At 42.0% G+C, this 22,857-nt stretch overlaps 1 protein-coding gene across 3 annotated transcripts in view; it reads left to right on the top strand.

Moving 5' to 3' along the window:
* Positions 1-17,088, top strand: part of LOC120945176 (ficolin-1-B-like) — a 64,967-nt gene extending 47,879 nt beyond the window's left edge. For all 3 annotated transcript variants that reach the window (XM_040359101.1, XM_040359100.1, XM_040359099.1), the window contains 3 exons: positions 8,921-9,050; positions 14,746-14,880; positions 16,677-17,088. In XM_040359101.1, the coding sequence (XP_040215035.1) occupies positions 8,921-9,050; positions 14,746-14,880; positions 16,677-16,924 (513 nt within the window). In that variant the 3' untranslated portion in view covers positions 16,925-17,088. The remainder of the gene's footprint in view (positions 1-8,920; positions 9,051-14,745; positions 14,881-16,676) is intronic.
* The last annotated feature ends 5,769 nt before the right edge of the window (positions 17,089-22,857 follow it).

Here is a 22,857-nt window from a genome sequence, read left to right as displayed (position 1 = left end):
TTTTGTGATCATGATGGAATCTGGTAACAAAACGAACTGAATGATCGAAACTGCTTTTTTCTCTATGTTTGTAGGTATCTTGTGCATATTGAGTGTATGCCCCTTTAATTAAAGATTCTGGGTAACCCTTTTCTTGCAATTTTTTGGTAAGTGGGTGACTTTGTTCTGTGAAATCTGCTATGCTGGTGCAATTGCGCCGTAAACGGCAGAATTGGCCCCTCGGGATATTGTTTTTCCATTTAGAGTAATGACAACTCCTATAATGTAAAAGTGAAATTCCAGCAGTTGGCTTGGAGTAATTTTAAGCATTGATGATATTATCGGTATGGTACAGTTCTAAGTCTAAAAAGGCCAGCTTTTCAACATCTGTAACATGGGTGAAATTCAAACCGTATGTATTGCTATTACAATGATTCACAAAGTCTTCACAGTCCTTGTTGGTACCATTCCAAATGATAATTATGTCATCTATGTATCTGCCATAGAAGACAAGATATTTAGAATAAGGATTGTTGTTCCAAATGTGTCTTTCCTCCTACAAGCCCATCGATAGATTGGCATATGAGGGAGCAAAATTAGCTCCCATTGCCGTGCCCTTGATCTGCACATAGAACTGATCATCAAAAACAAAATTATTGTGAGTGAGGCAGTACTCTGTGCATTCTAAGATAAAAGATGCCTGCTTACTATTCATACATGGATCCTGGAATAGAAAATGTTTCAAAGCAGTGATTCCAAAAATATGAGGAATAGATGTGTACAGGGAACTCACATCAAGAGATAAAGGTTTTAAAAGTTCTAGTAAATGAGTACCATCTCTGATGTATGATGGTAGGGCTTGGGCCATAGGCTGCAAATAAAAATCTATGGCCCAGATTCACAGAGAGCAAGGCGCACATTATGCCGCCGTAGAGCAAACACTGCACGCCACGCCAACGTAGCGCGGAGAGGCAAGCATTGCATTCAGCAAGCCAGTGCTCCCAATGCTAGGTGCCAGCGTGGCGTGGGTTTCAAAGGCGCACGCCGGCGTAGGTGGAAGTGGGCGTGACCCCATGCAAATGATGGGCTAAGCGGCAGACAGGTACATATCACGAACTGCGCATGCGCCGTGACGTGGACGCATGCACAGCACCCCCCTGTGCCTGCTCACAACCACGCTGGCACAGCTGCATAAGCTACGCCGGATCATCGCGTATGCCGTGAACATAACGTACGCCCAGCCAGACACACGTCCAACGCACAATAGGCCGGCTTGTGTTCCCTGGTGCAGACCTGTGCATGTCTGTTGCCGGGTTGCACCTCATTTATGGGGAATAACTTTACGCCGGACGTACAACTTACTCGCATCTCGCGTAGCATGCGCCGGGCACACGCACATTCGTGAATCGCCGTATTTCCCTCATTTGCATGTTTGAATGGCTAATTAATGGGAGCAGCACCATGTGCCCAGCCCATATGTGCACCCACCCTACGCCGTTCTGTGCAAGCTACGTCGGCGGGGTGTAGCCTGTTTTTAGGCGCATGTTGGTTCGTGGGTCTGCCGCACACATACGCCGGCGCACATTGGCACTTACGTCGGTGTAAAGTGTTATACGTCGGCGTAAGTGCTTTGTGAATCTGGGCCTATGTATTTGGACAGACCTGAAGTGATGCTGTCCATGGCAGCTATAATAGGCCTACCGGGGGGAATCAGTTAAACTTTTGTGTATCTTTGGTATATGATAAAAATAAGGGATACGATAAAAAATCTTTGATTAAAAAGGAGACCTCAGATTTTTCTAAAATCTGTAGGCTGATGGCATGTCTAATTAAAGTATTAATTTCTTCTTTATATTCTGGGAGGGGATCTTTAGCTAATTTTTTGTATGTTAATTGGTCAGCAAGCAGGCGATATGCTTTTTTTATGTAGTCATTGCGATTTTGGATGACTATGCCTCCCCCTTTATCTGCAGTTTTAATGATCAGATTGGCATTGTCAGCAAGTGCAGAAAGTGCTTTCTTTTCTCGGGGGGGTAGATCAGGGCTCAAGTCCTGCGGGAACGCGTGGGAACGGAGTCCCTGCACTTTGTTCACAGCAGGAACGCAGTTCCCTTTGCAGGACTAGAGCAGCCGAGCCGCCCCAGCCAATCCTTCACTAAGCGGCGATGCCCAGCTCGAGTCACTGTCAGGGGGCAGGGGAACCTTAGTAATCCTTTGTTACTGGCCGCTTCCTGTATATGGATTAATCGGGTAGTGTACGGGTATTCCGTCACTTCCTCGATGCCGCAATGTCTCCTGGGAGCTTTTGCCATTGTTCCCAGGAGACATTGCAGAGGTTCTGCCGCGAGCTATCGCAGGATTTAGAAAAAATGTGCTTCTTTCTAAACCCTGCGATAACTGGCGGCAGACCTCCGCAATGTCTCCTGGGAACAATGACAAAAGCTCCCAGGAGACATTGCGGCATCGAGGAAGTGACGGAATACCCGTACACTAACCGATGAATCCATATACAGGAAGCGGCCAGTAACAAAGGATTACTAAGCTACAGTGGATCGAAAAAAAAAAATGCGGTTTAGTAATTATGCATATGAGCTATAATTTTTATTTATTTTTTGCTGGGGGAGTGGATCTTGGGCGGGAGTTCCCACACTTTTTTCCCCGGGACTTGACCCCTGGGGTAGATGACCTAAATCCATAGAGCAAGAGGGAGACTTGGCACACAATCTTTTTATATCAGCAAAGACCATGTTATAAAATGTGGTGAGAAGAGGGCCCTTGGATTGATAGGGATAGAAGGTAGACCTAGATTTCAAGGTGGAATGAACTACAGGTGGTGAGGTATGGAGGTATTGTGTGAAATTTTCAAAATTATCATGTGTGCTTTCGTTATATAATTCCTCCAGTATATCAATGATATCACTTTCGAAATCGAAGTCAAACTCTACAGGTTCTAATGCTGAAGAGGACACTGTATCAGAATGAGAAATGTTATTAGCATCAGTTAGTTTTTTGTTTTGTATTTAAAAAAAAACCCTTTAGTGCAAGATTTCTTATATATTTATTCAAATCTTTAAACAATTAATAAGGATCTGGTTTGTAGGATAGAGCAAAGTTTAAACCTCTACTGAACAAGGCAGTTTCTTCGGAAGAGAGAATATGACTGGAGAGGTTGAAGATTTTAACAGTTTGCGAGACTTGGGATGATTCTCCTTTCTGTTTGTTTCTTCCCCCTCTACAGCCTCTCCGTCGTGTTTTCTTTTTTTGCGGACCTGCTGGGGAGGGGTTCATTACTAAAAAAGAGGCCTGAACCTGAGAGTTGGAGCAAATATCTAAAGGAAGTTGGGATCCAAAATTTAAGAGACTGGTGTCGGTGGAAAAAGAAATAGTGGGCCTGGTTTCAATATGGGAATTTATGATGGTAGGACTGGGGGGACCTACAGCTCCAACAATGGAAGGGGAGACTATGGCTCCTATATCTCCAGAATCCATAGGTGACATATGTGGACAGGCCTCCAATGGCCTGGTTTCTATAGTGGCCGAAGCTATTGAGGTACAGGGTATTGTACTTGTCTTACTTCTATTATAGAATTTTTGTTAGTCACTAAAAAGTTTGCTTTATGTGTGTTTTTGTTCTTATTAGAGACAGGCTGTTTGAAATTAGGGTCTCTGGAGTATGGAGGACTGGGGACTGAATGAGTGACTAAAGAGAGAAGAGATGGAATTTTTTGAATAACCAGGCTCATAGAAGTTAGGGTATCTGATTGGTGAGATAACTCAGATACAACTGGGGGAAAGAGAGATGGAATATGATGTGATTGCTGGGATGTAGGGACAATGGTTTTGGACTGGTAAGAAGGTACATATTTTAACATCCACGTAAAGACTTTATTATTGGTATAGTCATTCAGATCACATCTGAATTTTCCAAGTTTGTTTTTGACAAGAGCATCTTCTTAACTTTTTGTATTTCTTTGCAGGGTGTCTAGCCAGGTCATGGTTACATTATGATCCATGTCTTGGATTTTTACTAGGGTTCTGACCTGACTGGAAAGTAGTTCAAACTTGGCTGTCCTATGTCCGACCAAAATGGCGATCCATTTGGCAGTACCAAATTCCGAAATACCCTGCCATTCTTTAAGTTGGTCGGGTTCTAGAAAAGAACAATTCTTGATGATTCTAAGTCCTCGTGGCGAAATTCTATTCTCTAGATATTTACCCAGAAAGTATCTGTCCCACCCTTGTAGGTTCGTAGAATGCATCACTCTTTCTAGTTTTTAAAATTTTCCACAGAGTGTGTATCTTACATTCTTATTAAGTGAGACACTTGTGCAAAAAAGGGATGAAGGTAATAAAATATATAGACCGTCCAGGATATTATACCTAGATGACTCTATATCTGTTAGAAAATCCATAGCGGAAAAAAAAAAAGAGGGGGGAGGGGGAGTATTTACGATAGAATAAAGACTCCAAAAAACATATTAGCATACATAGAATAAAATACAAATGGCAATAAAAAATTGTGGGATATTGACACTAGTGCTACACTGTGTTTCGCCTATCACAGACTGATTGCTGGAAGGGTAGACCCAGTGTAGGATAAGATATAATTAAAAAAGACTTATATTAAACGATTTAATAACAACAATAGTCACTGACAATCTGCAGCCAACAGAAAGCTTCAGGTATATGCAGACAAAACAAATGGGGTGGTGGCGCTGAAGATCAGTGGTACATAGGAGTTAAAAAAACAAACATAAAAAGTTTTCTCACACCGCTTTCATCCATCCCCAGTGTTTTAAACACTTCACTATAATACCCTAAGGACTTGAATAAAAACAGACTTTTTATGTTTGTTTTTTAACTCCTATGTACCACTGATCTTCAGCGCCACCACCCCATTTGTTTTTTCTAATCCAACTAGAACACATTTGCATACTATCTGTACTGACCCAGCTTCTCCTCCTATGCTCTTATCTCCCTACTCACTTTTATGTTGCTGCCAGAGGAGGAGGAAAAGATAAAAAAAAGTGACCGTGACAGACTCAACCGGGACAAGGGCTTTTGCCTACTGACTATAGGCCTTGGCGGTTGGTTGGGCTCTATTTTTTTGGAGGTGTGTGCCTGGGGAATCTTTAGAGTAGGTTTACTTCAGATTCAAGTCCATATCTCCCCGAAAAACACACAGACTCTGGAAACTGGAGGACCCGGATACAGAGTTGGGGCCTCTATGCCCAAACCAGCATTAACTGCTTCAACCCCTCCTTGACTCAGAGCAGATGGTAATATAATCAGCTCAAAACAACCTAATGGTGGGGTCTCCTGCTATAATCTGTTTATTAAGGTGATATGTGTGTATTAAGTGTGTCTCTCCCATTGTGTGCCTCCTAGGTGTAAATAAATGAATGAATTAATAGTTAATTGAGTCACCTATTGTTCCTGTCTGTTGGTTAATCCTCTTGGAGGTTCCTACATGACAGGATTAGTCTTGTGTCAACTTTACCTCATTATCTAACCATTGTGTTAAGGATTTTATGTGATAGACCAACACAAAGTGGCACATAATTGTGAAGTGGAAGGAAAATGATAAATGGTTTTCAATTTCTTTTACAAATAAATATCTGAAAAGTGTGTCGTGCATTTGTATTTAGTCAATACTTTATAGAACCACCTATTGCTGCAATTACAGCTGTAAGTTTTTTTGGGTAGGTCTTTTTGCACATTTTTCTTTGCAAAATAGCGCAAGCTCTGTCAGATTGGATGGAGAGCGTCTGTGAACAGCATTTTTTAAGTCTTGCTACAAATTCTCAATTGGATTTAGGTCTGGACTTTGACTGGGCCATTCTAACACATGAAAATGCTTTGATCTAAACCATTCCATTGTAGCTCTGGCTGTATGTTTAGGGTTATTGTCCTTCTGGAATGTGAACCTCCGCCCCATTTTTAAGTCTTTTGCAGACTCTAAAAGGTTTTCTTCAAAGATTGCCCTGTATTTGGCTCCATCCATGACCAGCTTCCGTATCCCTGCTGAAGAAAAGCATCCCCAAAACACAATGCTGCCATCACCATGTTTCACGGTGGGGATGGTGTGTTCAGGGTGATGTAAGTGTTAGTTTTCTGCCACACGTAGCGTTTCGGTTTTAGGCCAAAAAGTAACATTTTGGTCTCATCTGACCAGAGCACCTTCTTCCACATGTTTGCTGTGTCCCCAACATGGCTTTTTGCAAATGTACGACTAATAGTTGTCCTGTGGACAGATTCTCCCACCTGAGCTTTGGATCTCTGCAGCTACTCAAGAGTTACCACGGGCCTCTTGATTGCTTCTCTGATTACCGTATTTTCCAGCATATAAGACGACTTTCTGGATGTCTTATACGCCGGGGACGGTCTCCGTGCTGCGAGCGTCCATGATTTAAAAAACGCTCCTTCTTCTCATCGTGTCCTGTGATAGGCGGAACACAAATCTTCCCAGCAGCGCCTCTGTTCTGTGCTCCTCCTATCACAGATGCCTTCTCATCCTTGGACGAGAAGACGTCCGTGATAGGCGGAACACAGAACAGAGGCGCTGCTGGGAAAATTTGTGTTCCGCCTATCACAGGACACGCTGAGAAGAAGGAGCGGGTTTCAAATCATGGACGCTCGCAGCATGGAGGCTGTCACCGGCCTGGAAGTCAAAGCAGCAAAACGTGAGTGATGGCAATGTTGGCACAGTGGGGGGAAAGTGATGGCACAGTGGGGGGAAAGTGATGGCGCAGTGGGGGCAAGTGATGGCACAGTGGGGGCAAGTGATGGCACAGTGTAGGCAAGTGATGGCACAGTGGGGGCAAGTGATGGCACAGTGGGGGCAAGTGATGGCACAGTGGGGGCATGTAATGTAATGGCACAGTGAGGCATGTAATGTAATGGCACAGTGAGATTTGAAAAAAGCCTGTTTCTGTCAGCGGTTCTGGCTACTCCTCAGCTTCCAGAAAGACTAGTAGGAAGGGGGTAGTCTTATATGGCGAGTATATCCCAAAACCAACAAAAACGGTAATGCTCTCCTTTCCCTGCCTGTCAGTTTAGGTGGACGGTCATGTCTTGGTAGGTTTGCAGTTGTGCCATACTCTTTCCATTTTCAGATGATGGATTGAACAGTGCTCTGTGAGATGTTCAAAGCTTGGGATTTTTTTAAAACCTAACCCTGCTTTAAACTTTTCCACAACTTTATCCCTGACCTGTCTGGTGTCTTCCTTGCTGTTTGTTCACTATGGTTCTCTAACAAACCTCTGAGGGCTTCACAGAACAGCTGTATTTATACTGAGATTAAATTACACACAAGTGGGCTATATTTACTAATTAGGTCACTTCTGAAGGCAATTGATTTCATTGGATTTTAGTTAGGGGTATCAGAGTAAAAAGGGCTGAATACAAATGCATGCCACACTTGTCAGATATTTATTTGTAAAAAAAAAAATGCAAACCATTTATAATTTTCCTTTCCTCTTCGCAATTATGTGCCACTTTGTGTTGGTCTATCCAATAAAATCCCCAAAAAATACATTTATGAATACGTTTTCAAGGCACTGTAGTGTCATCTAGTTCTCGAGTGCAATATTCAGCTATAATATCTGGTTACTGGGTCCAGAGTGGAGGAAGCTGTACCATGATGAAGGTACCCAGGCTGGGTGCCAGGCGGTCCGTCACAGTGGCAGCTGCTTGAGCTGCTAACATCAGATCCAAGATGGCTTTTGGGTTTTATCACAGATCTAATTTAATGGAATCGTGTTTTGTTGTTTTCTTTTGGCAGGAAAACTGTTTCAGTACAACTGTTCCAAAATGTAATATATCAGACAGATTTATATACTTTACTATACTGTTGATTCAGCCAATCCAATTCATGATGGAACCTACACAAAACTCTCCAAGTGTTTGTGTTTTACCTGGATCCTGATGAATTGATAAACTACTGGTGCTGCTGAATGGCTAAACTGAAAGACCTACGACTGGAGAGATCTGAGGCAGATTCTTTTTTTTAAATGTATAACCTCAACAGATTTTAGTTGATCTTTGACATACAACATCAATCAGTGTTCTGGCCAGGAGTGACCTCATAGAACTTCTCATAATGCTGGCCGGGTCAGTTCTAATGCCCCGTACACACCATCACTTTATGTGATGAAAAAAAACGACACTTTCTGTGAAGTAAAAAATGACGTTTTTGAAACTTCAATTTTCAAAGACGAAGTTGCATACACACCATCGTTTTCTCACAATGATCTTGCAAAGTCAGGTTACGTTCCACCACGTTTTACCATTGAAGCTAGCTTCTGTGCATGCGTAGATGAAAAAACGTCTTAGAAAACGACGTTTTTTGCTACACACGGTCAATTTCTGTGAGGTAAAAAGTGCACTTTTGAAAAACGACACATAAAATTGAAGCATGCTTCAATTTTTTTCTGTCGTTTTTTAGAAGACATAAAACGACGTTTTTGCCCACACACGGTCAATTAAATTGACGTTTTTGAAAATGACGTTTTTTTTCCATCGCAGAAAGTGATGGTGTGTACGCGGCATTAGAATGGAAGTAGTCCTTGGTGTGTATTAAATTTTATTAGAACTTTTTTAATCCCGTCATATACAATATATGACAATATGGAGGTTGGTGTTTCTACATAATGACACATATCATGATATTACAAATTGTAATTAAATTTTATTGTACCCATCTAATGCACTGCTATACTGTAACATTACAGCGCTATTAATTCCACACTATTCACCCAGAATAGAATTGTGAAGGTTCTCTTGTATCCAGGTGATGGTATAACTAGTAGTAGTCAACTGTAACTACTACTAGGCCAGCTAAATTAGCCTACCTTATTCATCATCTTTCATCTTGCTACTATTTTGGCAAATGCCATTAGCACCATCATCATTTTACCTTGCAATCTATTTCAACCTTCAGGTATTCCAGAGGCGATATGATGGCACAGTGAATTTTTTTAGAGACTGGAAGGACTACAAGCGAGGCTTTGGCAATCAGCTGAGTGAATTCTGGCTGGGAAATGATAATATCCATCTGCTGACATCATCTGGTAATTGTTATGTGTACTTTTACATTCTAAACCTCGTCTTTTCTTTTTCCTGCAATCTAGACACACTCTTGGAAATTAAAGAAAAAGCATTCACATGGCCAATTCCGTAAATAGTTTGGGAAAAAGAAAAAAAGGAAAAGGGGTACCAAATGGTAGGTCGGACTTTAAAGGCACAATGAACAATGGAAGATGTACAAAAATATTACAACGTTTATTGAAAAAAGCATATGGTACATAAAGAACATTTGGGAGGATTAAAAAATCATATATATAAAATACATGATCGAAAATGAGCTCCTGTGCGTCAACGCGTTCCGCTGTCTAGCTTCGTCAGGACACATTCAGGGATAGTTTTTTCTTCTTTTCCAATGATCCCTGAGTGTGTCCTGACGAAACTAGACAGTGAAACGCGTTGACGCACAGGGGCTCATTTTCTATCATGTATTTTATATATATGATTTTTTAATTTTCCCGATTGTTCTTTATGTACCATATGCTTTTTTTTAATAAACAAGTAATATTTTTGTACATCTTTCATTGTTCATTGTGCCTTTAAAGTCCGACCTGTGGGTTACCATTTTGGTACCCCTTTTCCCTTTTTTCTTTATACCTAGACACAGTCTTATCTATTGTTTGATATGATGCCAGTTTTTTTCCCGTGTCGCGAGGTACAGTATCAAAGGTTATGACGGCATATACAGTTTCCTGGGAAAATCTTGACTGATAAGCATATGCACGGTCAACATGGTCAACTGCCTGAAAGTGACAAAAGGACATTGCGCAGGATTGTGACCCAGAATAAGAAAACAACTACTGTTGCTGCCGTCCTGTCTTCATGGGACTGAGATTGAGCTCTGCAGTCACTTTTGCAGCAGTTGTTTCTTCTTCCAGGTCACAATACTGCGCAATTTCCTTTTTGTCTCTTTCAGTCAGTTGACTATGTCGACCACGCTTATGCTAAGTTTTCCTGGAAACTGTATATGCCGCCATAACCTTTGATACTGTACCTCTGCAAATTGTCAACTTCAGTCCCAGAGGCACCAGCTAAGTGGGCACCTACAAATTGCTCTCTTTGAAGCTCAGCAAGCAGTGAATGACAAAAGTGAGGCTTCCCACCTGTTAGCGAGGTGTCTCATCACACATCAGAAGCAAAAGAATGTTACATCACTTCCACTTTCAACACAAAACATGTTGCCACTTTCCTACCTGCAAACCATGTAGTGTTTCCATTTTTTTGTCTTAGGCCTCGTACACATGACCGAGAATCTCGTCATAAAAGAAACATTGTTTTCCTCGACGAGTTCCTTCTCAGGCTTGTCGAGAATCTTGTCAAGCTTTCTTTGCGTACACACTGTCAAGACAAAATCTCGTCGTTCTCAAGCGCGGTGACGTACAACACGTACGACGGCACTATAAAGGGGAAGTTCGATTCCACTGGAGCCACCCTTGGGGCTGCTTTTGCTAATCTCATGTTACTGCGTGTTAAGTAAATGTTTGGTAAAAGACAATTCACACATTTTCAGTCTGTTACAGCGTGACGAATGTGCTATCTGCATTGCAAACGCTACTTTTACCGAAGGTGCGCTCCCATCTCATAGTTTATTCTGAGCATGCCCGGGTTTCTAGGCATACACACAAACGTGTTTCTCATCGTAAACCAGCCTGACGAGTAAATTGAAACTCCCGTCGAGAAAAAAGAGAACTTGTTCTCTTTTTTTCTCGTCGAGATCCACAACAGTTTTCTTGACGAAAAACATACACACGAATGTTTTCCTCGGCAAAAAAGCTCTCCCACCAAGTTTCTTGATGGATTTTGTCGAGGAAAACGGTTGTGTGTACGAGGCCTAACTCCTTTATGATCTTCAGCAAGTGAAGGATTCCTATAAAGACAAAGACTCATGGAATGGGTTATAAAGTCAATCCATCCTAAAATCTACTTGATAATTAAATGCAGCAAAGCACAGTAACCATGTGGTAAGCTAAACCACTTGATTACTGGGCACATATACCCCCTTCCTGCCCAGGCAACATTTCAGCTTTCGGCACTGGGGAGCTTTAAATGAAAATTGCGCGGTCGTGCGACGTGGCTCCCAAACAAAATTGGTGTTTTCCCACAAATAGAGCTTTCTTTTGGTGGTATTTGATCACCTCTGCGGTTTTTATTTTTTGCGCTGTAAACAAAAAAAAACTATTTTGAAAAAAAAACACAATATTTTTTACTTTTTGCTATAATAAATATCCCAATTTAAATTTTTTTTTTTAATTTTCTCAGTTTAGGCCGATACGTATTCTTCTACATATTTTTGGTTAAAAAAAAAATCGCAATATGCGTATAGTGATTGGTTTGTGCAAAAGTTATAGCGGCTACAAAATAGGTGATAGATATCTGACATTTTATTTTTATTTTTTACTAGTAATGGCAGCGATCTGCGATTTTTGTCAGGACTGCGATATTGTGGTGGACACATCGGACACGTTTGACACATTTTTGGGACCATTCACATTTATACAGCGAACAATGCTATAAATATGCACTGATTACTGTATAAATGTGACTGGCAGGGAAGGGGTTAACACTAGGGGGCGAGGAAGGGGTTAAATGTGTACCCTGGGAGTGATTCTTACTGTGGTGGGAGGGGACTGACTGGGGGAGGTGACCGATCTGTTTCCCTCCCTATGTACAAGGGACACAGCATTGGTCTACTCTCTCCCTGACTGGACGTGGAGCTCTGTGTTTACACACAGAGGTTCACGTCCCTGCTCTGTCACTGCCGATTGCGGGTACCTGGCGGACATCGCGGCCGCCAGGCATGCGCATCGGCATTCCCGGTGACGCGCCGGGCATGCGTGCGCGCCCCCCAGTGGCCGGAGGACCCGAGGCCGTAAAAAGACAGCCTCCCGTCATTGTAGAGCCACCTTGTGGCCGTCTATTTACAATGGCCCGGGTCTGAAGTAGTTAAAGTCTAACTTCAGAAATGTTATCACCATTGCCAACATCATTCAACCCACTTTCCCTAAGCCCAGGTCTTCCTGGATCCCTCTCAGCCTGTGACTGGACAGTGACAAGAGAAGCAGCACAATGATGACTCTGCTTTCTCCCTCAATCAGCATGGTTCTTATCAGTACATGAACTGATTGGCCCCTTGTGCTGCTTCTTCCTCCAGTTCTGTTGTATAGTGGAGTGCAAGGGATTGATACCAAGTCAAATCCAGGTACTTACACTGCTTACATTTAAAAAAAAAACTTTTAATGATGTATTAATCTTTTATAACACTGCATTAATGTTTTACCATTATTTGTGCCTAGATCTTTTATGATGGGCATTAAAGTGTAAGTAAACCCTGATGGGTTTTATTTCCTCTTTTTTTCCCCCTGCAAAGTAAAAGAATAATGGGCTAGTATGCATCGCATATTTACAGTACCTTATTTTAGGCTTACCTGTAGGTACAAGTGGTGTAACTAGGTTTACAACCACTTTAACCACTTGAGCACCGGGCCATCGTCAAATGACGCCTTCACGTGACTCTGAATATTCAACAGGACGTCTTTTGACGTCCTGTATTCCTCCGGCCACTGGGGGGCGCGCGAGCGCGCCGGCGGCGTCGCGCGCGCGCCCGGCGCGTCCCCGAGATGCCGATGCACGTGCCTGGCGGTTGCGATGTCCGCCAGGTACCCGCGATCGGTAACGACAGAGCAGTGACGTGGAGCTGTGTGTGTAAACACAGAGCTCCACGTCCTGTCAGGGGACAGAGGAGACCGATCTGTGTCTCTTGTACATAGGGACACAGATCGGTCACCTCCCCCAGTCACCCCCCTTCCCCCACAGTTAGAACACAATACAGGTATACATATTAACCCCTCCCTCACCCCCTAGTGTTAACCCCTTGAATGCCAGTCACATTTATACAGTAATTAGTGCATATTTATCGCATTAATCGCTGTATAAATGTGAATGGCGCCAAAAACGTGTCAAAAGTGTCCGATGTGTTCGCCGCAATGTCACGGTGACAGTAAAAAAATCGCAAATCGCCGCCAATACTAGTAAAAAAATTAATAAAATAAAAATCCCATAAATCTATCACCTATTTTGTAAACGCTATAACTTTTGCGCAAACCAATCAATATATGATCATTGCGATTTTTTTTACCAAAAATATGTAGAAGAATACGTATCGGCCTAAACTGAGGAAAAAAAACGTTTTTTAAAAAAAAATTGTGATATTTATTAAATAAAAAAGTAAAAAATATTGTGTTTTTTTTTTAAATTGTCACTCTTCTTTTGTTTATAGCGCAAAAAATAAAAACCGCAGAGGTGATCAAATACCACCAAAAGAAAGCTCTATTTGTGGGAACAAAATGATAAAAAAATTGTTTGGGTACAGTGTAGCACGACCGCGCAATTGTCATTCAAAGTGCGACAGTGCTGAAAGCTGAAAATTGGCTTGGGCAGGAAGGTGCGTAAGTGCCCGGTATGGAAGTGGTTAATGTGTGCCCATTATTTGTTCCTAGATCTTTTATGAGACAAATGTCTTAGGATATGCCCCTATGCCTTTCTCAGGGATGATCTTTTAAAACAAGAAGGCTGTGCCCATGCTAGCAATATCAGAGAAGAGAGCTCACTACAAGATTTCTACGGTTAACATTTTTCAACCTACTAAATAAAAATCAAATTTTTCTAGCACATATGCACATTTTTAGATTTGTTGATAATGTAGTCTAAAAAAAGTGACAGTTGCATACTTATCAATACTGCAGTTCCAAAACTTGGCAGAAATTTTAGCCAATGGTCTTAATTCCACTCAAACCCCACCCTCTACAAGCGAATGCTCACCTACTAGGAATTTAGGGCCATATCCTCAAAAGAGATACGACGGCGTATCTACTGATACACCGTTGTATCCCTGTTTCTATCTATGGAACTGATCCACAGAATCAGTTTTCCAAGAGATAGACAGAAGATCCGGCATGTGTAAGGGACTTACACTGCCAGATCTTAGGATGCAGTACCGCATCCGCCGCTGGGGGCATTTCGCGTGGAAATGCCGCCTCGGGTATGCAAATTAGCACTTACGGAGATCCACAAAGCTTTTCAGCTTCGTTTTTTCTCCGTAAGTATTAAGTTGCATGTGTAAAATTAGGGCTGCTTTTACAAAGTGTAAACTGTTTACACCTTGTAAAAGCAGACCCTTCTGTCCAGCGCCGCGTTTTTTTTTTTTTGTTTTAAATTTTTTTTTTCGGCGTATCTTTTTTTTTTCCTTTATTTATTGACCTGTCGCGATCCACAAAGCTCGGCGTAACGTAATTTCGCGTTATGCACGTCGGGAAAATGACGTCACGAGCATGCGCAGTACGGCCGGCGCGGGAGCGCGCCTAATTTAAATGGGAATCGCCCCCATTTGAAGAGGAACGCCTTGCGCCGGCGGAATTTAAGTTACACAGCCGAAAATTTCTAGGCAAGTGCTTTGTGGATCGGAACTTAGGTAGAAATTTTAAGGCAGTGTAACTTAAATGGGAATTTTTAGGGTACGCCGGTTCTTTGTGGATCTGGCCCTTAGAACTGTTCTGGGAATTCCAGGACTGAGAGAAAGTCCACACAATCTTCTACCTGTTCATAGATGCTTTTAAGAAAAGTTACCCAGTGTTTGCTATAACTAAACAACTGTGTTTTTATATATATATATATATTTCCCTGCAGGAACACATGAGTTACGGGTTGACCTGACCGATTATGAAAATAATTACAGTTTTGCTGCCTATGCTTCATTTGCCATTTTGGGTGAAAAGGACAATTATCAGCTGAAGATCGGAGCTTTTACTGGAGGCAGTGCAGGTAAATACCATTTCAATTGGAAACCAAAAAAAAGTAAACATAAAATGTAGGTTGTTCTAAAGCTGGTATTCAAACAATTGAATGCACAAATCCAAAGTTAGAACACAATCAGCTACTCATTTATAATGTCAGCGCTGCACAAACCGCTGGCTCTATTTTATTTCTGAAAAATTGTTTTATGTATATATTTTTCTAATTTTACTTCAACAACTATTGTGTTCTAATCCATCACATATAATTCAGATAAAAAAAACATTGAACTAAAGACTGTAATGTAACAAAATAGGTAAAAAGCCAAGGGGGGTGAATACTTTTGCAGGGCACTGTATACTACCACCCAATGTTGTTCTCAGTACGCGCTGACAGTGGATACCCCAAGCCTCCTCGGTATTTCTGGCTCTTGTGAACTCAGAGGAAGGCGCTGAAAGTAATGCAGAGAGCAGGAGGTGAGGAAGGAGGGAACTTCCAATGGCAGCGCTGATCACAGTTTTTTTAAAGCTCTCTGAACACTAGTCAAAGCAGGTATCAAATATCAAAACACACACACACAGGGCATCTGCCAAGCTTCATTAAAGCTTTAAAAAAACACCACTGAAGCGTCATTGAAGCACTACCGAAGCATTTTATGCATTAAGGTAAAAAAACTTTTGTGCTACATCAACCCAGTCCCCATTTATACTTACCTGATCCCAATTCAGCTATGTGCACAAGAGCAGTGACTCTTGCTGTTGTCTCCCTCCTTACTGAGCAGATTGATAACAGCGGGAGCCATTGGCTGCTGCTGTCAATCAAATTCTGTGACCAGTGAGCGGGAGGCGGTGCCAAGCCACGTTGCCTGTGTCAATAGACACAGGCAAGGCAGCTCAGGAATGAGCCCGCACGAAGACCCCCATAGAAAGTGGCTTACTATGGGGGCAGTCACTGAATAGGAGGAGCCAGATGTGTGGAGGATCGGGGCTGCTCTGCACAGACCAATGCGCAAAGCAGGTAAGTATAACATATTTTATTATTTAAAAAAAAAAACTGAATCTTTAAAGCGGGAGTTCACCCATTTGTTTGTTTTTTGCCCTTTTCCCCTTAGATTCCTGCTCGTTTTGTCTAGGGGAATCGGCTAGTTGTTTTAAAATATGAGCAGTACCCGTTTTCGAGATGCATCTTCTCCGTCGCTTCCGGGTATGGGTCTTCGGGAGCGGGCGTTCCTTCTTGATTGACAGTCTTCCGAGAGGCTTCCGACGGTCGCATCCATCGCGTCACTAGTAGCCGAAAGAAGCCGAGCGTCGGTGCGGCTCTATACTGCGCCTGCGCACCGACGTTCGGCTTCTTTCGGAAAATCGTGACGCCATGGATGCGACCGTCGGAAGCCTCTCGGAAGACTGTCAATCAAAATAGGAACGCCCAGTCCCGCAGCCCATACCCGGAAGCGGCGGAGAAGTTGCATCTCGCAAACCGTAAGTACTGCTCATATTTTAAAACATCTAGCCGATTCCCCTAGACAAAACGAGCATCCATCTAGGGGGAAATAGTGATATATACGGGTGAACCTCCGCTTTAATGTTACTTTAAGAGCAGGGCTACTATATAGCAAGATCTTGTATTTCCATTCACAATGGGAAAAATGTTCTCTAGACTTCTGGTATGAACCACCCTCACAATTGCATTCGAGTTTATATAAAAAAAAATTAGCTATGAGATTGTCTGCTGGTAATCCCATAACCAACATCAGGCAACCTGAAAAGACTTCAGCAGAAGGTTGCATTTGGAATAAAGCCAATGAACTGAATTTTTTTTATTTGCAGGTGACTCTCTTGGACACCATAACAATAGTCCCTTTACTACAAAGGACAAGGACAATGATGAATATCCCACCAACTGTGCAGCAGAATTTAAGGCTGCTTGGTGGTATGCAAAATGCCATACCGCCAACCTGAATGGTCTGTATTTGAGGGGAGCACATGAGAGTTATGCAAATGGAGTTATTTGGGAATCCGCTAAGGGATTTTATTATTCTTATAAAATCACAGAAATGAAGTTCAGACCCGTGTAACCTGCAATATCTGAAGAAAGACTTCTTGTCCAACAAACCATTCTGATGTTTCCTTTTATTGTCCTGGTGTTGTATAAGAGATTTAAATAAAGATTTTGATTGGCTGCTATGGATCAACAATTATTTCTGCAGGAACTTTAATAAATAAGACGGTTTATAAAGTGTCTGCTTTGTTTGTTGGCCCTGCTGAGCCCGATACAGCTCCATTAAAGAAGAAAGTTGTAATTGATAAGCTTGTTTGTTTCAATAATAATAAAAAAAAACAGGCAAAACAAAAATCTGTGTATCTCTTTACAGCAGTGTTCTGGCCGAAAATATGACTTTTAAGATAAAAATACCCCTAGAATACTCATGCCCCGTGCAATGAATTAAGCAGGTGGGAGAATGGATGGACAGCCGCACTCCAAAAAGTCTTGTTGGGGAGCACCGAGAGGAGACTGAGGTCTACGAGGATACCAGTGAGCAGAGCGGTGGGGGTGCAGTTACGGTGTCAGGCAGGAATATGACGCAGGCTATGTCAGAGGATGAGTTCCAGCAGATGCACGTAGAGTTGTCAGTCCGCCCTGATTACCCCTGATCTTAACCATAGATCCACACACACAATTCCCAATTTAATTAATTTGCAATATACTCTCTTAACCCTCCTGGCGGTATTCCCGAGTCTGACTCTGTGTTAAATTTTTGTGCTGCGATCGGTAACCCCGAGCCAGACTCGGGCTTGCCTCTCAGCATCCACAAGCATGGTTTACTTACCTTGTCCCTGGATCCAGCGATGCCTCTCTGTGTGAGCGAGCGGGACCTCGCTCGATTCACACAGTGTCCCCGTGTGCCGCCGATCTCCGTTCCCTGCGACGTTACGACGCACGGGGGCGGAGAACAGCGCCAAATTCAAAAAAGTAAACAAACACATTACATACAGTATACTGTAATCTTATAGATTACAGCACTGTATGTAAAAAATACCCCCCCCCCCCCCCTTGTCCCTAGTGGTCTGCCCAGTGCCCTGCATGTTCTTTTGTATAATAAAAACTGTTCTTTCTGCCTGCAAACTGTAGATTGTCCATAGCAACCAAAAGTGTCCCTTTATGTCAAAAATGGTTTTAGAGCAGCTAGAAAACAGTGATAATAAATTATAATCACTTGCAGAATTGAGCGATATCGATTTGTGGGGAAAATCGTCATAAAAAAATAAAAGTAATGACATCGACAATTCTGCAACTGAGCAAATTTCAGTGATTTTGAGTTGATCACATTATTGAATAATTTTTATTATAATTATATTATTATGTTTTATAATTATTTATAATTTATTATATTATAATTTATAATTTTTTATTTTTATTTTTTTTATTTCATACCCGGGATACCTACTAGACTCTTGTTTGATCAGATTTAAGTGAGTTATTCCTAAGAATTACAGGCCTACAATGTAAAACGCCAAATTTCCTTGCAAATAATTGTACCGCATTCAGCACCTAAAATCTGAAATAATCATACCGCCAGGGCCATACACCGTTCGAATTTCAAAAGAATTTTCTTTCGAAAATTGTATCAAAGAATTTTCGGACGAATTTCGCACTGTTAGTGGGCTGCAGCAACAGCCGATTTTCGTGCGGCAAACAAAAACAAACTAACGATTTTCTGATCAATGATGGGAGAATCGTGCGAGAAATGTAATAGAAAAAAAAATGCGCATGTGCAAGAAAAGAATATTCCCGGAGAGAAACTAATATTCCCGGCAACATGAAGGTTTGGTCGGCCGAATTTCGAAAATCGTTCCATTTGCTGAATTTAATACCGTGTATCTTTCTCTGTATCATCATTAAGCCAGCAATATACTGTATGTGTGTGATATATTCATAGCCATAGGACTCTAGGACCCAGCAGCAGCGGTATCAGTGCTTATAAGCCCTCATCCAACTTGGTTCCTGTTAGGCCTGAAGAAGGAGCACATGCTCCATAAACGCGTTCCCTATTGGTTCTTCACAATCCTGAAGTGGCGTCATCCCTCGCCTCACTGTATGTTCCAGATCCAGGAAGAGTCGTGACCACCGGCGCAACCCCCTCTGGGTCACCAGCAAGCAGCTCCATGGATGCACCCCCTGTGTGCCAAAGAAAACAGTTTTTGGTAAATTTAAGAAAATTTTACTTTTTCTGGTTTCCTAACTTTTTCTTACATTAAAATCCTGGAACACAACATTTCTTAGGCCCCATACACACGAGAGGATTTATCCGCGGATACGGTCCAGCGGACCGTATCCGCGGATAAATCCTCTCGAGGATTTCAGCAGATTTCTATGCGATGGCGTGTACACACCATCGCATTGAAATCCGCGCCGAAATCCTCTGGCGATGACGTGTCGCGCCGTCGCCGCGATTATGACGCGGCGACGGGCACGACGCTGTCATATAAGGAATTCCACTCATGCGTCAAATCATTACGACGCGTGCGGGGAATCCCTTTGGACGGATGGATCCGGTGAGTCTGTACAGACGAGCGGATCCATCCGTTGGGATGGACTTCAGCAGATGGATTTGTTTAGCATGTCAGCAAATATTCATCTGCTGGAAATCCATCCCAGGGAGATTTATCCGCGGATAAATATCCGCCGGAGTGTACACACCATAGAATCTATCCGCTGAAACCCATTCGATGGGATTTATCTGCGGATAGATTCTATGGTGTGTACGGGGCCTTATACTGCAATATCATGATTTACCACTTAAGGTCACTGTTGCACAAATAAAGAGTATGCAAAGCCTAAAACACTTTTCCTAGTTTTGGATAAAGTATGGAAGAATTTGAACCCTTGTCAGGCTACTTTCACACTGAAGCGCTGGGTGCATTGGCGGTAAAACGCCGCTATTTTTAGTGGCGTTTTACCATTTTGTTTGCCACGATTTTCGCCCGCTAGCATTGCGGTTTTAACCCCCGCTAGTGGCCGAAAAAAGGTTAAACCCGGCCGCAAAAACGCCTCCTTGCAGCGTTTTGCGGGTGGGTTGGAGGCGCTACCCTATTGTTTTCAATGGGCAGGGGCGCTATAGGAGCGGTATTTTTACTGTGCCTCAAAGATGCAGCTGGTAGGCTTTAAAAGAAATGTGCAAATCACTTGTGCAAAGGATTATGTGAAATACTTTAGGGTAGCTGCTGCTCTTTAAAAGGTGAATACCTTTGCTATAAGTGAATAAATCAAAAGAAAGCTGCACTTTCCCTCTGGTTCTCTAATGAAACACTTACATATACAATATGAAAAAAATAAAAATGTGAATCTACAAGCCATATTATACATATACAGTAAATCAAAACACATTCCATCGTGTATACAAATATTAACCACTTTAGCCCCAGAAGAATTGGCTGCTAAATGACCAGGCCATTTTTTTTGCGATTCGGCACTGCGTCGCTTTACCTGACAATTGCGCGGTTGTGCGACATGGTACCCAAAGAAAATTTACGTTTTTTCCCCCCACAAATATGGCTTTCTTTTGGTGGTATTTGATCACCTCTGAGGTTTTTATTTTTTACGCTATAAACAAAAAAAGAGCGACAATTTTGAAAAAAATTCAATATTTTTTACTTTTTTGCTATAATAAATATCCACAAAAAATATATAACTAAAACAATTTTTTTCCTCAGTTTAGGCCGATATGTATTCTTCCACATATTTTTGGTAAAAAAAAAAACGCAATAAGTGTATATTGATTGGTTTGCGCAAACGTTAGAGCGTTTACAAAATAGGAGATCGTTTTATGGCATTTTTATTAATACATTTTTTTTTAACTAGTAATGGCGGCGATCTGCGATATTTATCATGACTGCGACATTATGGAGGACACATCAGACACTTTTGATGCTATTTTGCGACCTTTGTCATTTATACAGCGATCAGTGCTATAAAAATGCACTGATTGCTGAGTAAATGACACTGGCAGGGAAGGGGTTAACCACCAGGGGGCGAGTAAGGGGTTAATTGAGTCCTAGGGAGTGATTCTAACTGTGTGGGGGCTGGGTTACCTGTGACAGGACATTGATCACTGCTCAGGGAGCAGTAGATCAGTGTCCTGTCACAAGGCATCCCCCTGCTCTGCAGCTCCGTGACACGATCGCGTGACACCAGTGGACATCGAGTCCTGTATATATACGTTGCTTTGCGCAGTTGTGCCATTCTGCCAACGTAAATATTTGCTAGAAAGTGCAAGTGTTTAATAATGTGCCAATACTGCACACTTATGGGTGGCACCATGCCACTTCCGCTGTTTGGAATACACGCCTGTGCCCACCATGCAGCCTGTGCACACCATGTAGCCCCTGCCCACCATGCAGCCTGTGCCTACCATGCAGCCTCTGTCCACTATGTAGCCTCTGCCCTTCATGCAGCCTGTGTCCACCAAGCAGCCTCATGCAACCTGTGCCCAACATGCAGCCTATCTGTGCAGGAGAGGAGAGGAACAGGAGGGTCACCCGGATGATGGGGAACTTTAATTGATAGATCGCCTGTTCCAGGATTGGATGTGTGATCTGTCTATCAAAGTCCCGGGACCAGTAGGAGGGGCTATATGTTACAGCGAGCGGCGGGGGAACACGACAATTGTTGTAGGCAAGACCAGCTACAAAGGGCCATTCTGCCGCAGTATATGTGTGTGGGGCAGTCCGGATATAAACAACAGCAACAGTCTTTTATTATGTAACAAAAGCAGCAGTCTTTTAATATAATAATAATCTATATACAGTAAAACCTTGGCTTAAGAGTAACTTGGTTTGAGAGCATTTTGCAAGACAAGATATTTTTTTTTATCAATCTTGACTTGATATACAAGTGATGTCTTGATATACAAGTATCGTCATGCCACAACGGACTATAAAAGTGAACAGAGGCACCTCTAAAGCCCTGTACTCACGATTGGTTTATCCGATGAAAACAGACCAATGGACTGTTTTCATCGGACAAACCGATCGTGTGTGGGCCGCATCGGTTTGTTGTTTTCCATCGGTGAAAAAAATAGAACGTGTTTTAAATTTTTCCTATGGATAAAAAAACGATCATCTGTGTGGAAGTCCATCGGTCAAAAATCCACGCATGCTCAGAATCAAGTCGACGCATGCTGGGAAGCATTGAACTTCATTTTTCTCAGCATTTTGTAATGTTTTACGTCACCACGTTGGACACGGTCGGATTTTTGACCAATGGTGTGTAGGCAAGACTGATGAAAGTCAGCTTCATCGGATATCAAACGAAAAAATCCATCGGATTAGATTCCATCAGATATCCGATCGTGTGTACAGGGCTTTAGTGTAGCAATATGGTTAGATTTAATGAAGGTACAACATTTAGCAACATATTGCTACACTTAGAGGTGCCTCTTTTCTCTTTTATACTCTGTATTTACTGCTGTATTCTGCATTTAATCCCCCTTATGGAGGCTTCCATTTGTGGATGAACATTTTATGGTTACACAACAAATCACATTGCTATAATCTTTTTATATGGACTATAAACTGAAGTACTTATGAATAAATGATTGTGGAACGAATCATTTGAGTTTCCATTATTTCTTATAGAGAAATTTGCTTTGATATACAAGTGCTTTGGATTACAAGCATGTTTCTGGAATGAATTGTGCGCAAATACCACAAAAAAAAAAGATTTTTGTGGGAATAAAAAAAAAAAATTGGGGTACAGTGTTGCATGACCACGCAATTGTCATTTAAAACATGAAAGCTGAAAATTGGCCTGGTCAGAAAGGGGGGGATGTGCCCAGTATTGAAGTGGTTAAGGAATAAAACTGATAAAAAAGGGACAGTGTAAAAATGAAAAAAAATAATCATTTTAATCATCCTTCCATGGTCATGTGCCAAAGCAAACTCATACGTAGATCAAGCATGCATATGTAAATGTAAATAAGGGGTGATAAAGGTAGGAACCCCAACTGGG

Source organism: Rana temporaria, chromosome 7 (genome assembly GCF_905171775.1).
Source record: "Rana temporaria chromosome 7, aRanTem1.1, whole genome shotgun sequence".
Taxonomy (NCBI): domain Eukaryota; kingdom Metazoa; phylum Chordata; class Amphibia; order Anura; family Ranidae; genus Rana; species Rana temporaria.
Note: the sequence above shows the minus strand (reverse complement) of the source record. Positions and strands in the feature narration are given on the sequence as shown.